Source organism: Canariomyces notabilis (assembly GCF_033297395.1).
Source record: "Canariomyces notabilis strain CBS 508.74 unplaced genomic scaffold N656scaffold_16, whole genome shotgun sequence".
In the NCBI taxonomy this organism is placed as follows: domain Eukaryota; kingdom Fungi; phylum Ascomycota; class Sordariomycetes; order Sordariales; family Chaetomiaceae; genus Canariomyces; species Canariomyces notabilis.
In genome coordinates, this window is record NW_027041838.1 from 97,754 (window position 1) to 111,938 (window position 14,185).

General features: G+C 56.1%; 5 protein-coding genes across 5 annotated transcripts; 4 read left to right on the forward strand and 1 right to left on the reverse strand.

Annotated features, from left to right (window-relative positions):
- Nucleotides 1-436: 436 nt before the first annotated feature.
- N656DRAFT_799353 (uncharacterized protein) lies at nucleotides 437-6,834 on the forward strand (the record flags this gene model as incomplete). The annotated part of the gene is made up of 2 exons (XM_064817860.1): nucleotides 437-5,987; nucleotides 6,047-6,834. The coding sequence occupies 2 exons, from the start codon at nucleotides 437-439 to the stop codon at nucleotides 6,832-6,834; spliced, it is 6,339 nt and encodes a 2,112-aa protein (XP_064668620.1).
- A 2,259-nt stretch (nucleotides 6,835-9,093) lies between these two features.
- N656DRAFT_686321 (uncharacterized protein) lies at nucleotides 9,094-10,490 on the forward strand (the record flags this gene model as incomplete). Its single annotated transcript, XM_064810622.1, has 3 exons — nucleotides 9,094-9,438; nucleotides 9,598-9,644; nucleotides 9,710-10,490. Coding segments are annotated over 3 exons (1,173 nt in total), but the record flags the coding sequence as incomplete, so codon positions are not given.
- Nucleotides 10,491-11,684: 1,194 nt separating this feature from the next.
- Nucleotides 11,685-12,644, reverse strand: N656DRAFT_688236 (uncharacterized protein; the record flags this gene model as incomplete). Its single annotated transcript, XM_064810632.1, has 3 exons — nucleotides 11,685-11,938; nucleotides 11,994-12,247; nucleotides 12,301-12,644. Coding segments are annotated over 3 exons (852 nt in total), but the record flags the coding sequence as incomplete, so codon positions are not given.
- Nucleotides 12,645-12,825: 181 nt separating this feature from the next.
- N656DRAFT_166940 (uncharacterized protein) lies at nucleotides 12,826-13,965 on the forward strand. Its single transcript, XM_064808729.1, has one exon. The coding sequence runs from the start codon at nucleotides 13,007-13,009 to the stop codon at nucleotides 13,718-13,720; it is 714 nt and encodes a 237-aa protein (XP_064668623.1). The 5' UTR covers nucleotides 12,826-13,006; the 3' UTR covers nucleotides 13,721-13,965.
- On the forward strand, nucleotides 13,912-14,185 carry N656DRAFT_799356 (uncharacterized protein; the record flags this gene model as incomplete). The annotated part of the gene is made up of 2 exons (XM_064817861.1): nucleotides 13,912-13,955; nucleotides 14,005-14,185. The coding sequence occupies 2 exons, from the start codon at nucleotides 13,912-13,914 to the stop codon at nucleotides 14,183-14,185; spliced, it is 225 nt and encodes a 74-aa protein (XP_064668624.1).

A 14,185-nucleotide genomic window follows, 5' to 3' on the forward strand; every position in this document is an offset into this window, starting at 1 on the left:
CGTGGAAATCTGGGAAAGGCGAGTCAGTGACTGACATCAGCAACCGGCAGCGTTCCCAACGAGCGAATTCGCTTTCCCAATTAGATGATTGGCACTAGCGAGGTTTCTCTCTGGAGATGAACGGCAGACCCACCCCTGATGCAGACGGGAAATTCAGGACGATTGCAATATCGCAGCACTCGCGGGCATCGAGGCTTCACTAATCCACCGCTCCTTCGCTCTACTGAAACTAGACCGAGCTGAGAGTTCCTGCGCGGCGACGAAACTACTCAGATTTTCAGAGCGAAAACCGGCGCCGGACGATTAGAATCTGACGCAGCCGTGCCGAACCTTGACAGACTGCGCCGCGCATTCCTTCCCCGTCCCGGGACCTCCCTACGAATAAGCTGCGATACCCATCAAGATCAGATCCATAGATGCGTTCCTGCCGCCCACCATGCCCTGGCAACCTTTGCCTCGCATCGCCTTCGCCGTAGCGACCTATCCCTTTGCCGCCTCGAGTCCCGCCGATTTACCTCTTGAGCTAGGCGACGAGCTGTACATTATCGAAGAAACCCCCGACGGCAATTGGCTCCGCGGCTATCTGGTCGCGCCTCCAAGTCTGCTCGCCGGCTTGACCAGTGTCAAGGGTCAGACCTTAGAGGCCCGCGTCTTCAGTGGCGTATTTCCCCGCAGCTGCGTCGAGGTCCGTGAGGTGTTGGGTGAGGTCGACGACACCGACGATGTCGAGAGCGAAGATGACACGGCCCCGGTATCCGAGCCCACGCGTGGAGGGGCCGATTCGGCAAAAGCTGGGCTAGGAGGGAACAACGCCGAGAGGAAGAGGAGGAAAGACAACCTAACAGGCCCGCGGAGTAAGGCCTCCAGGGAACATATCGCCCTTTCTAATGGAAACCAAGGGCCACTCTCACTGCCCGTGAAGCGGGATCCGAATGCGCCCCGACCACCGGCGCCCGTACCTATGCTCAAGATTGGCGACGAGACGCCAACCTCAACTTCGGAACCGCTTATTGACGAGATAGCGTCCTGTCTGAGGGAATGGCACTCGACAAATCTCCACGAGCTGCTGCTGTCGCGCCAGTACGGGAAGTTAGACACGCTGTCGCAGCTTATCAACGCCCTCAACTTTTCGCGCCAGCAGTTCTTGCACGACGTGCTGACGACATGGGAGTACGAAAATCTGCGCGAGAAGACCGTATGGGACCTAGTCCGTGTCAATAAGCTGTGCGGGGGCGAAGTGATTGTGCGTGACCCGCACGCCCGTGGCCGGGTGCTGACCGGGGACGACTCGGTTATCGAGATCACGAAACTGCAGTCCATCATGAGCCTCCTGGACGAGACGCCAAAACACACAGTCGAGCTGACTGCGCTGCACCATTTGCTGGTGGATATCAAGGGCCTCGCCGGTGCATCCACCGAGGACACCACCCTGGTACTGTACCTGGCGACAAAAACATCCGGCGGAGCGTTGACGCCCCTCTCCGAAAACTACATTGTCGAAATGCCCGCTGGCGGTCGAATGGTCCATCTAGCCAGGAACATGCAGATGCGCACCCTCTTCGCCGACTTGACCGCCATCGAGATCGGCGATGTGCCCTCGGTCGAGTCAGACCTGTTCCTCGTCGTCAAGATCCGCGCGCCGCAGCAGGTCACGGGTGCAAAGCCCGGCTCGCGGTCCGGGTCGCAGGGCCCGCCGCAGTTCTCGAAAGACCCGTCGAAACCGCCGCTATCCGCCGGGGGCAAATCAGTACGTAGGAGCCTGATGTGGGCCGGCAAGAGTACAAGGTCGGCATTTTCGCGCGGCAACGCCAGGCTTGATTCGCTGTCGGAGCAACCAGAAGAGGCAGGATCGCCAACCACAGCCGGCGCAGAAAGTCGCGACGGCCCGCCGCCCAGCACGGCCAACTCCAAGACGGGCCGCGCTTCTGTGGACGGTAACGCAGCCCAATTGATGGCCGATAAAACGGTCGGCGTTGGCGTGCTAAAACTGAACTCGGTCATGAAAGAGGACGAGGAGGTCGAGCACATCGTGAGTATATGGTCTCCATCATCGAGGGGCCCCGAGAGGCAGCAGGATGGCGACGAATGGGACCCAATAATCCGTGAGATTATGGATAGTAAGACAGGATACTACGAGAAATCGAGAAGGGCGGAACGCTTGCAGGTACATCTCAGAGCATTCAGCCATCCGGATGCGGATGCCCTGATCAAAGAAACCCCCACCGTGCTCTCCGGCATTTGCAAGACGAGCAAAATGGGCTTCTCAGGGGCACCAACAAAGCAGCGGTCCGACATTTACCTGACAATCGACGAGGCCGTCCTCACCCGGCAGACTCTATTGTCTCGATACGGCGGCAGCGCAACGTCTCTCCCGAACACCATACACGGGAACAATCTGCAAATTACGCTCGAAGTCCGCAGGGCGTCCGGTGAACGCATCGATAGCTGCATCCACCCCTCGTCAAACTCAGAACCTGTGAGCACTTGGAAGACGGTCGTTACTGAACGTGGAGATCCTTGGCGGCAATCAATTAAGCTCGTCCTCGCTCCTGCAGACGTCCAACAGGCACACGTGGTGATGCACCTCGCCGATGCCCCTAATCCGCCCTTTGCTGTGTCGTACATGCCTCTTTGGGATAAGCAAGCGTTTATCCACGACGGGCCGCACAATCTCTTGCTCTACAAGCTAGACGAGCACACGGCCACGCCTCAGCCTGGCCCGCAGGCCAAGGGCGGCTACCTGAGCCTACCCTTTTCTGCCAGGGGAAAGGATGAACATCAGGCCGAGGTGACAGGGCCTTTCGCCGTGGTGCGCGTCGAGACCTATCTGTGCAGCACGCGGTTTTCCCAAGACAGAGTGGTACTGGGCTTGCTGGCATGGAAGGAGGCTCCTCGGGATGGTATCCCAAATCTACTGAAGGAGTTTATTTTCGTCGCTGAGATTGAAGTTGTCAAACTGCTAAGCGATGTTCTGGATGCTCTGTTTGGTATTCTTGTCGAGTACTCTGGCAATGATGATTACGAAGACCTCGTGTTCACGGCGCTCGTGAGGGTGCTGGATATTGTTCATGACAGGAGATTCAACCTGGCGCCACTAGTCGACCAGTACGCCGAGAGCAAGTTCAACTATCCCTTCGCTACGCCGTGTTTGGTTAGGTCCTTCACGCGGCTCTTGTCGAAGCCTACCGAGCCTGAGACGGCAAGAAAGCTTCGCGCTACCTTCAAGGTCGCGAGGCATATTCTCAAGTTCATCACACATGCCCGAGATCAGCAGAAGGCGAAAGAGGCGGGAATCGGAATCACCCACTCAAGTCCAGGCTTCACACGTCACCTGCGGGGCATCTTCAAGGCCCTCGACTCCATGATGCGCAGCACCGCCCCTGTCCTTGTGGGCAGCCAAACCCTTGCCGTTCAGCACTTTCACACCTGGCTTCCGGAGCTTGCCGGGCTCTTGACTACCGAGGAGATTCTGCACATCGCCATCGATTTTATGGATTCTTGCTCGGGGGTCAAGGGCAAGCTCGTCCTGTACAAGTTGGTCCTCATCATCAACTACGCAAAGCTCGAGATATTTTCGCACCCGGAGCAGCGGTCTGCTCTAAGCGCAAATACCGTCAGGTGGATAGCACCGCACTGGGGACATACTGACGAGGTCACGGAGCAGTGGAGAGAGCAGGTTCGCCTCTGTTGCTCCGTTCTCGCCAGCCAGGTCGACCACCTCGGCCCCGAGATCCCCGACTACATTCCCAAAATTATCCAGTCCTATCTGGTCATACAGGCTGTCCCGAAGAAGCCCAAAGACCGCCTGTCGCTTCTTTTCCCCACGTCATACCCATTCCCGAGCAAGCCAATCACCGAAGAAGCCGTGTTCGATGAGGCCCTCATTGAGCTCTCGGCCGTCCTCTCCGCACTGTCCAACTCACCTGCCGGAATGCAGCTCGAACTGGCCGAGGATGACCTCAACGTCATCGTGGAAAACTCTCTCCGCGTGCACATGAGCATCTTGCAGGGCGAGACTTTCCCTTCGAATTGGCTGAGCGTGCACATCTTCCACCACAAGTCGACGATGCGGACGCTGCAGTACCTTGCCGGCATCCTCCTAGAGTCGTTTCTCCCCCACCCGGACGAGGCCGAGAACTTCAGCACCGAGTTGTGGAAACTCTTCTTCACCACGCTGCTCAAGCTAGTCGGAAGTCCTTCGCTCGCGCTCGAGACGTTCCCAGAGCAGAAGCGACGGGCCGTCTGGAAAATTGCAGGTGACGTGCGGGAACATGGCGCCGAGTTACTTAGGCGGACCTGGGAGGCCATCGGGTGGGAGACGACCATGGAGGAGCGGGCGAGGTACGGCTTGTCCAAGATGGGCGGGTACCAGGTGCAGTACGTGCCGACGCTCGTGGGGCCCATTGTCGAGTTGTGCCTCAGTGTGCATGAAGGGCTGAGGAGGATGGCGGTCGAGGTGCTGCAGACCATGATCGTCAGCGAGTGGACGCTCAGCGAGGACCTATCAGTCATTCAGACGGAGATGATTGATTGCCTGGATGTCTACTTCAAGACGAAGCCACTGACTGAGAGCATCCTGCAGAAGCTGTTTGTTTCTGAGCTGCTGCATCGGTTTGAGTCATTGTCAAGGATGCCAGACGAGCCGCTCTATGCCGCGATCCGTGAGCTCACGGATACAATCGACGTGTTCTTGGATCTGCTGGTTGCTGTCCACAGCGGGGACGGCTCAGGAGAGGCGTCGCATCTCATCCACCGGTTGAGGCTGATGGAGTTCCTGCGCGACATGCAGAAAGAGGAGATTTTTGTTCGCTACGTCCACCAGCTGGCGAACCTCCAGGCCAAGGCGAGGAACCACGCCGAGGCCGGGTTGGCCCTTCGACTCCACGCTGATCTATACGACTGGGACCCGCTCAAGACGACACCAGCCCTGCACGACCCCGAGTTCCCAGCGCAAAGCCACTTTGAGCGGAAGGAGCGCATCTACTTCGACATGATTAAGCACTTTGAGGACGGCGAAGCATGGAGCAGCGCTCTGGCTGCCTACAAGGAGCTTCAGGCCCAGTACGAGAACAACACGTTTGACTTTGCCAAGCTTGCCCGCACGGAGCGCGCCATTGCCAGCATCTACGAGACGATTGCCAAGAGCGACAAACTGGTGCCCAAGTACTTCAAGGTCATTTATAAGGGGCTCGGCTTTCCAGCCAGCGTGCGCGACAAGGAGTTTGTGTTTGAGGGTTCGCCAGCTGAGCGTACCTCGAGCTTCACGGATCGCATGCAGGAAATGTACCCATCAGCGCGCATTGTTACGAGCGAGCACATTGATGACGTGGAGGGTCAATTCCTTGTCATCTCACCCCTCAGTCCGCATCGTGATCTGAGCCACAACGTCTTTCAGCGGGCGCGGGTACCGCAAGTCATCAGGGACTATTTGGTGTCTGCCCATCCTCAAACCTTTTCGGTCAGCACCAAGAGGAACACGACAGGGCCGGTTGCCGAACATTACTCGGAGAAGATTGTCTATACAACAGCCGAGCCGTTCCCGACCATACTCCGGCGCAGTGAGATCGTTTCGGTGCGGGAAATCCGGCTGTCGGCGAAGGAAACGGCGCTCGAGCGCATCGTGCGCAAGACGACCGAAATGTCAGCTGTCGAGAAGAAGGTTGCTGACGGCGAGGGTGGAGATGAGACGGTGCAATTGCTTGTTGACGCCGTTGGCATCAGCGTGAATCCTGATTCGGAAAGCAGTGTTGTTCGTTACCGCGAGCTGCTCCCTAGAGCGTCTCGGCCTGGTCACGGCTCTCCGGCGTCTAACGAGAGCCAACTTCAACTGGATGACGAGAATATCGAACCGCCAGAGTTCGACCCGCAGGAGAACGCCATCAGGATGGCGCTTGTCGACCACGCGATTATGCTGAAACGGTGTCTAGCGACGTTTGCCAAGAGCAGGAACGAGATCCTCGTCCGGCATTTGGACGACCTCCAAAGACGTAAGGCACTTGACCCTCCCCATTCTCAACGGTATTAATATTGAATGTTTTATTTCTAGTCTTTGAGTCAACCTGGGCACCCGAGATAGCCCTCTTCACCCCGGCTCCAAACCACTCCCGCGACCAAAACAACAATGCCACCACGCCTTCCCCGACGTGGCCGCGCTCCCCGCTATCAGCCGGAACAGGTCCCGGGTCTCTACAACAATTCACATCCAACCGCCCGCGAGCCGCCAGCACCGCCACAAACGGGGCCCCTAATGGAGTCACGACCGAAGAAGCGACCATCGCGCAGCCGGTAAAGGGCCGAGGGGCGCGATTGAGCTTCCTAGGCGGCCGGAAGAAGGACCAGCAGGCGCCGAAACAACAGCAGGAGATGACCAACGGCGATCAGCACGGGCCCATCCAGGAGGAGGACGAGTCGGGCTCTATGGCAAAGACCAAGGAGAACAGAAGGAGTTTCTTCCGCTCGCAACACCCGCAGCAGCAGCAGCATCAGCAGGTGAATGGGACCGATTCTGCCCCGCCGAGGAGTGAGCACGGTGGTTATGCAACCAGCAATAATCTCGTCGGGACTACTACTACGATCAGTAATAGTAGTAGCGACTGGGTGACGGATGTTGGGGGCAGTCACTCGGAGGTGTACTCTACCGTGGGTGGGGAGAAGCAAGGCGTCAGGGTGGCCGAGACGCAGGTCGGGCAGGCCAACCAACATCAGCATCATCATCCTTCCGGGCTGATGGGAGGCGTGGGCAGCGTGAGGAAGAGGCTGAGCCTGTTGAGGCTTGGCAAGAAGAGCAGTAAAGGCATTGGCGCGTCTGGATTGGGCGGGTTGGATGAAGAGTAGTGGTATACACTACACTCACAACATACCACAGCACAAGGCTTGTGGCCTGGTTTCTTTTGTTGGTTTTGTTTGGTTGCTGGGTTGTGGTTTGTGGCTGTTGTTGTTGTCTTGTTCGGTTCTGGATAATACCACTTACATCTGGTACACTGGCGCCATTTCATTTTCAAGTCTTTCTTGTGCTTAGCGTTTTCTGCTTGGGGTTCAACTAGTGAGGGCGGAGGCAAAGGCAAACGAAACTTGGAATGGGGCCGGGATGGATGGACTTGTCGGTGGAGGATTTGAGTGTTTTGTTTGTTTCCCCCTTTTGCTTCTGCTTCAGATACATACTTGATTTTGTCTTGTCTGGCTTGAGCAGGCGTGCTCGCTGGGTTTCCCTCTTTTTCTTTTCCATTCATTATTTTCTACTTCTTGTTTACTCTTCCGTGTACTGTTTTATTTTTCCGACTCTTCTGCCTGTACTCGACTTTACTGTAGTCTCCTACGCCATCCCGTCGGATGTGTTTCCCTGAACTTTAATGCCTTCTCCTAGGGCTATGTAAGGAGGATTTCTGGCTCTATTGTCCTTGGATCGAGCCTCGCTCGGCCAAGCTGTGTATATATCTGTGATCGAAATGCTAGCGTTGGTGGAGGATGTGGTAGGCAGAGCTGATAGCCTGAATTCCCCTGGGCTTGACCCCTGCTTGTACTTATAGCCTAGGTTCCTCGCGGAGATGGGGAGAATAGAAGTCATAAGAGAAGCTACCAAGGATACCTTATACATACTCGTGTACAATAAAGTCCCATTGCCACTGTGCTCAGCCCGTCCGGGACTGTCGTGCTGTGATGTTCGTTGACTACCTACAGATGGAGCTGCGGGATGTGGGCGGTCTTTGACGAGGGGGGGGGGACGGGTAAAAGCTATTGCTCCTTCGCTACCGAATCGACTCCGATGGAACTTACTACTCTATACTGTATTCCATCTTGGTTTAGCACTATAGGTGGGTTCGTAGTCGAGATAGAGCAAATGGTGCTGGATGAGGCTTCCACTCTGTTGCTGGGCACAGCGGCCACATGCAGAGTGCGAGTAGTGATGGGCAGTGCCGGAGACTTAGACATCAGAACAGACCGTGGAGGCAGTTTCGTAAAAACTGCGATAGAAAAACATCAACCGGACGCATACTGGGCCATTAGGTATATGTATGGTATTAGTAAAGAACTACTCTTATACTAGGTACCTAAGTACTTAATAGAAGTCTATCACAACTTCACATTTTCACAAGCGCTCACATCCCTCAACTTGCCTTGAGACGGGCTTCTCCTGTTGTGATGCTGCTGCTTTTTCGATCCAACCAGACTGCAAGCGACAAGTTCAAACAAAACACATGTCCAGTTAAAACACCTATTTTTGGCTGATAGCCGCTGACGCGTCCCGGTTTTCGTCTCTCCGTTCCGGCCGGGGAAAGGGTGTCTGTGCTAAAACTGAGTTTATCCTGCCCGGCGTGCCGTTTGATTACATGTACAACCGGACGAGGACCCTCCTCAACCTTACACAGTACTTTTCTAGACCCGGAGACCAGCTCTTGGCTCTGGATCGAGAGTTCTGGGTTTCAACTAATGCACACAATCTGTGATTTAGCCACTAGTAACCAGCAACCCGGTATCGCCTATCATGCCGTGATCGGTTTTGGCCACCTAGCGTAACAAAACTTACAGAATTGTCTCGGTTTTCGATGTAGGTGAGTCTGGTACTATCAGCAGTATTGTCGCTGGCCGCTCTGCCTTTCCATCCTAGCATGCCTACACTTGTCTTGCTAAAATGGATCTGCGAGCTCTGCGGCATACTTGACTTATACGAACTCCTTTGGACTTCACTTCGCTGAGGACGAACAGGATTTCAAGACAATGAATGGGTGAACCTGACTGAGAGCTGGGATATACCAAAGCCAATCGCCCATCGCCATGGGCAAGGTGATGCACATGTCGGTGCGGTCTCGGTACCGGGTGTTATTGTTCCTCATTGTCGCCATCTTCATCTACTCCCTGTCACCACAAACCAGCCGGCTATCTCTCTCAACCACATCCGTCATAGAATGGTCGCAGAAGCACATACCCTCCCCAGCCAGGAGCAGGAGCGACTTTTGGCGCAAAAGACCGCGGACTAAGGGGGGCATCGATAGACCTGAACCCTTCGAACAATCCCAGGTCCCGCTCGAAACCCTCCAACATGACTTCTTCACCTGGGCAGACCCGGATCAACCGGCCAGGCCCAAACCGCCTTACAAGCCCGCGCGCGAGCCATCACCGCCGGTTCCAGACCCGTTCCCGCTACTCTCGAGGAACCCTCCCCCTGACCGCAGCCAGCTCCAGGCGCCCGTAGCGGCACACCGTCCGCCAAAGAAGCACATCCCGGAGCAGACGCCGCTGTTTGTCGGCTTCACGCGCAACTGGCCCCAGCTGCTGCAGTGCGTCGTGAGCTACATTGCGGCAGGGTGGCCGCCCGAGGACATCTACGTGGTCGAGAACACGGGCGTTATGTTTGCGAACAAGGAGGGCAAGCTGACGTTGCAGAATCCGTTTTATCTGAATCATACTCAGCTGGAGTTGCTGGGGGTGAATGTGATAATTGTAAGTGTATCCTTGGCATCTGTTTTGGTTCACCTCACTGCATACTGGGGCATATCGTACGGCTATCATCAAACACCGGAGAGCACGACGACAATTCTCAGGGGTAGCAAGCAGGCATCAGCTCTACAGCTAAACAGCTAACCACATCATGTTCTACAGACACCAACCCTCCTCACCTTCTCACAACTCCAAAACTTTTACCTCTGGTAAGCCCCGTTGCCCCCCCTTTCCCCTTTGTTTTCTATCAATACCAACATCACTCACCACACAGGACATCCCTAACCCACACCCCTCCCTTCCCCTATTTCTTCTGGACGCACCAAGACCTTCTCGTCTTCCGTTCCCACCCACCGCCCACACCCAGCCTCTACGACTCCGCCGTGGGCGTGCTTCGGTACCTGACCAACCCAGCAACCACCGCCGCACCGCGCTGGGCGCATTATTTCTTCGCCTACGACCACCTGACGCTCGTCCACCGCGACGCGGTGCTGTCGGTCGGCGGGTGGGACACACACATACCCTTTTACGCGTCCGACTGCGACATGTACGTGCGCCTGATGTGGGCCGGGTACTGGCAGGGTGAGCAGGGGCAGGAGCAGGACCCCGTCGGGATTATACTTGATGTGGCGAGCGTTTTTGACGATCTTGGCGCGCTGTTGGGGGTGAAGGGGGTCAAGGCTAGTGTTAGGGGGTTGGGGTTGGGGACTGAATGGGGGAATGGGACTGATGAGGATGACGGTGGGGAGGATTATGTCGAGACGCGCGAGAGGCTGCTCGAGCTGGGATATCAAATGGAAAAGGCCAAGTACGCCGAGGGCAACGGCTGGCGGAACACCTGGCAGGTGCGGCAGACAGGGGGCCAGGGCGAGCCCTTCTACCGCGACCCGGAGGGCTTTGAGATTGGCGTGCGCATGATGATTGATACGGGTCGGAGCGTCTTTGCTGAGAAGTGGGGGCACCGCGGGTGCGACATTGCGCGCGCGGGGATCAAGGCTGAGGATGCATGGCGCTTGGAGAGGGATTGGGATGAGGAGACGGAGGGGGCGGGGTCTAGAGGGGATTCGTGGTAAAGGGGCCAAGGGGGGAAACTTGCTACTATTGCTTGAGCATAATAAATGATGCTGCTTGAAGGCGAGTGGCCTATGGTCACTTGAGATCAGAACGAAAGAATGGTGTGCAACATGGCCAACTTTACCAGCCCGCTCATCTGCGCAGATGCGCACAACAATGATCTGAGCGAGACCTTGGATGGCGGCATGACCCAATGCAGCCTAAGCCACCGTCAAGCTGGTCAACCACCTGCGATGCTCCGCTGCACAAGCACAAGCACAAGCACAACACTCGGCATCTGCGCTTAGTGTTGGCCCCCGCCAGATATCAGTCTCACTCTTGCAGGTGGGCTCAGCCAGTAAAAGGGGCTGTCTTGACCGAGATATACCTGCGCTCCCGCGATGACGGACCCGAGCTTATTGCGAAGGAGCCTGGAAGGGCCAATCAGCCAACACGCATGGTCGATAGAGCCATTGACGTGTCCGGTTGGCCACGAGATGCATGTGCGGGGCTCCGGACAGCAGCTCTTTGAGGCTCAGTCGCGGGGTCGTCAGTCAAGGACGGTGCTTTGCAATCCCCCGTCCTCGTTTGGTATTGCCGCCCCATGCTGCTCTCCCCGTCTCATTCAGCACTAGAGCATGTTCCCTCTTGCTGCTGGGCAGGGGAAGTGAGAAACACGCGAGGTGGGGGGGGGGGGAAGGAATTTGAAGCGGTTAAACGTGCTCGTGCAACCGAAGATAATGAGACATGTCATTGCCGTATATCAGAACAAGTCGAATTTGCGGTTGAAGCCAATGTGCAGTTGCTTGTTCATGTTTGGTAAGTACTTCTCGTACAGGAAACAAAGAGAATACAGTTGGGAAAGCTCAGCCACGGCGGTCGCCTCAATATCATAGAAAATACAGTAGAGAAAGCTTGTAAAAGGAGCGTGGACAGTTTCACAGTGATTTGGACAGGTCAGGTTCATGAAATCCCGCGAAAGAACTCTCATCTGACAACGTGAAATAGGCCGAGTCGTCGCTGGAATTGGCGCAGCCGAGGTCCGGATTTCCAGCAAACAGATCCTCGAGATCATACTGAAGACCATTGCAGAAGTTGTCGTACATAGGGTCGCCGCGTAGGTCCGCCATCAGCTCGTACACCGAAGCCATGTCAGACGACCCTGGACTGAGAGGCGGGCTTGGCTCTGAGCGATGGGCGGCAGCAGGAGCGACGGATTGCTCCTCTCCAAACTGGATCGTCCGAAGCATCTGCAGCTCCACGTCTCGGATAATCTCGACCGTCTTCTGGTTCACCTTCTCCTGAAGGTCTTCAAACAGACGGTCGACCTCCTTCTCCAAGGCGCGTCTGACCAGGGGAGGCAGTTTGGTGCGCAGAAGCTCCTTGACTTCATCCGGGCTCGAGAAACGGCTGATGCCGGCCTTAGAGGGTTCAGCAGCCAGCTCGTGGTCTGGTTACAGTCAGCACATTCTCGTCACCAGGGGTCAGCGGGGCCCTAGACGTACATGGAGACGGGACTTCCTCGCCCGGAAAGATGATCTGGTACATCTCGCGCCATTTCTCCTCTTCTGGAACGTTCGGCTTGGCCCTGGTGTGAAGTTTTTTCTCCTGTTCGTCGGTGATTGTGTCTACCGACGCCTGCTTCAACTCGCACGGCACCTTCGCCCGCTGGTGATCTTTGAGGGCCTCTGACCCGTCAAAATGCTCCAAACATCGAGGACAGCAATTCTTCAAGACATGGTTGCGGTATATATGCTCCCTGTGAAAGTTAGAACCAAGCTTTTATAAACGGACGGACATGGCGAGGCATACTTGAGGCGGTGGACGGTTTTCCAGCAGTGGCCAGAGCACGTATTGTGGTTCTTGTACTTGGCCGGGTCATGCTTGTAGAACGGGCAGGCGAGTCTCAAGCCGTTAGGTTCAGGCGCCGCACGCTTCCTCTTGGTCCTGGGACCGGTCTCGGAAGTGCGGTGCTCGGGTGTTGTGTCCTCATCATCCCGCTGCCGCTTCGTCCGGCGCGGCGTAGAGACTGAGTTGTTAAGACATCGTTCCAGGGATTGCTCGAAGATAGCCATAGATCTATCTACGATTTCTTTCTTCTTGCGGCTTAAGAAGCTTTCGTTGGGGGGCGAAATGCCTGAGCCGCGGGATGCCATGGACCGGAACAATGATAGACTCGATCCGTATCAGAGTAGGGCCCCTGGATCTCGAGACATGAGATTCAGGTCATAGACGGCAATGGCTTCCGCTTGATCTGCTTCTTGCCGGGTGTTGGTGGCCAAGATGATGTGACAGACCTTGTTACGGTCGTGCTAGACGGCGTGATGAATGCGGGGAGGCTTTAAACAGGGAAGAGGGGCAGTGACAAATCACCAAGAGTAGAAGACGTTGAAAAGAGAAGAGCCAGCAGCAGACGTCGCGATCCGCAATGTGTTCGAGAAGCAGTGCGTAAGCGACAGTGGCCGCTCAAGGATGGCAAGGAGTTTGCGGAGACGAGGGACAACAGCCCAAACGTCTCATGGTTCTCATGACCGCAACTATATACCCGCCCGCCGTTTGCGCGAATGCGGACAGCCTGCTCAGGTGCGCAGAGACACACCCATCCTCGAGTCTCCCGAGGAATCATAGCCATTCTCCAATGAGCTTTGCCCTGCGCATGCCCGCAAGTTCCGGCACGGTTGAGCGGACAAGGCTTGACAGGGATTGGTCGGCTGCTTCCGATTACACGCAGATGGGGTTGAGGTGGGTAGAGCACGGGGGTGTGTCCGTGGTTATGGGCAGTTGTGGAGGCAGTGCGACAGATGACGGCGTAAGATGCAAGTGCTCGATTGCGGGAACCTGTCTCGTCGCTGCAATGTTCGGGCCCGCAGATAAGGCTGAGCGGGGAAGCGAGACGCGGGCAATCCAGGCAGGGATTGCGCTATTGGGACTTCGGCACGGTTTTGAGTTGACTTGTCTGTCTGTGACTTCCGGAATCGGGAGCCCACCCTGGACGGAGACAAGCGTTGACATTGTGACCAACATGGCCTTCCAGAAGATGCCTAATCCGGGGACAATGACTCAATGCCTGAGACTGCCACCGGCCACGCTTTGTCTTTCGGTCCAAGACCAGCTCAACGCGAGACCACAGCCTCGCGGTTTGCTGATAGACTGGCAAAAGGCCATGTGGTTGCATCTGCTCAGGGAGCGCATCTGCTCCAGAGAGCGCAACTCTCGGTGCGCAGTTCAATGACGCGCGCAAATGGACGCGGAACGTCCAACTTAGAAACGATGATTTAAGAGGAGAGTAGTGCGTGGATTTGTCCCAGATGGAAGTTCAAGACCATGCCCAAGCCAGTCGCCGCATGAGCTTTGACAATCTTCGAGCCCAGAGAGAACTTTACTGTCAACGCCTCGTGTCAACAAAGACTGTCCAAATACACCATGAGCCAGAGGACGAACACCAGCCCTAAATATTCAGAGGAACGGTGGGTACCGGCCCTGTGAGAAGCAGAGACATGCTGACGACGAGACCAGGCAAAGCTTGGAAACGGCCAGCTACTCCCTAGACAGATACCTCAAGTCAAACGATGGAGTCACGGAACGGCTGCTAAAAGGCTTCAATATCGCCGACGTCGCGAGCCGGGTCAAATCCGTGAGCGACGAGGTGAGGGTGTTAGCGGAGGAGATCTCCCAATCGTCGGGAAGCTCGAGCTGA

Bases quoted from the DNA above. Each gene is read 5' to 3' on its own strand.
- N656DRAFT_166940 (XM_064808729.1), top strand. From the start codon at position 13,007: ATGGTTCTCATGACCGCAACTATATACCCGCCCGCCGTTTGCGCGAAT.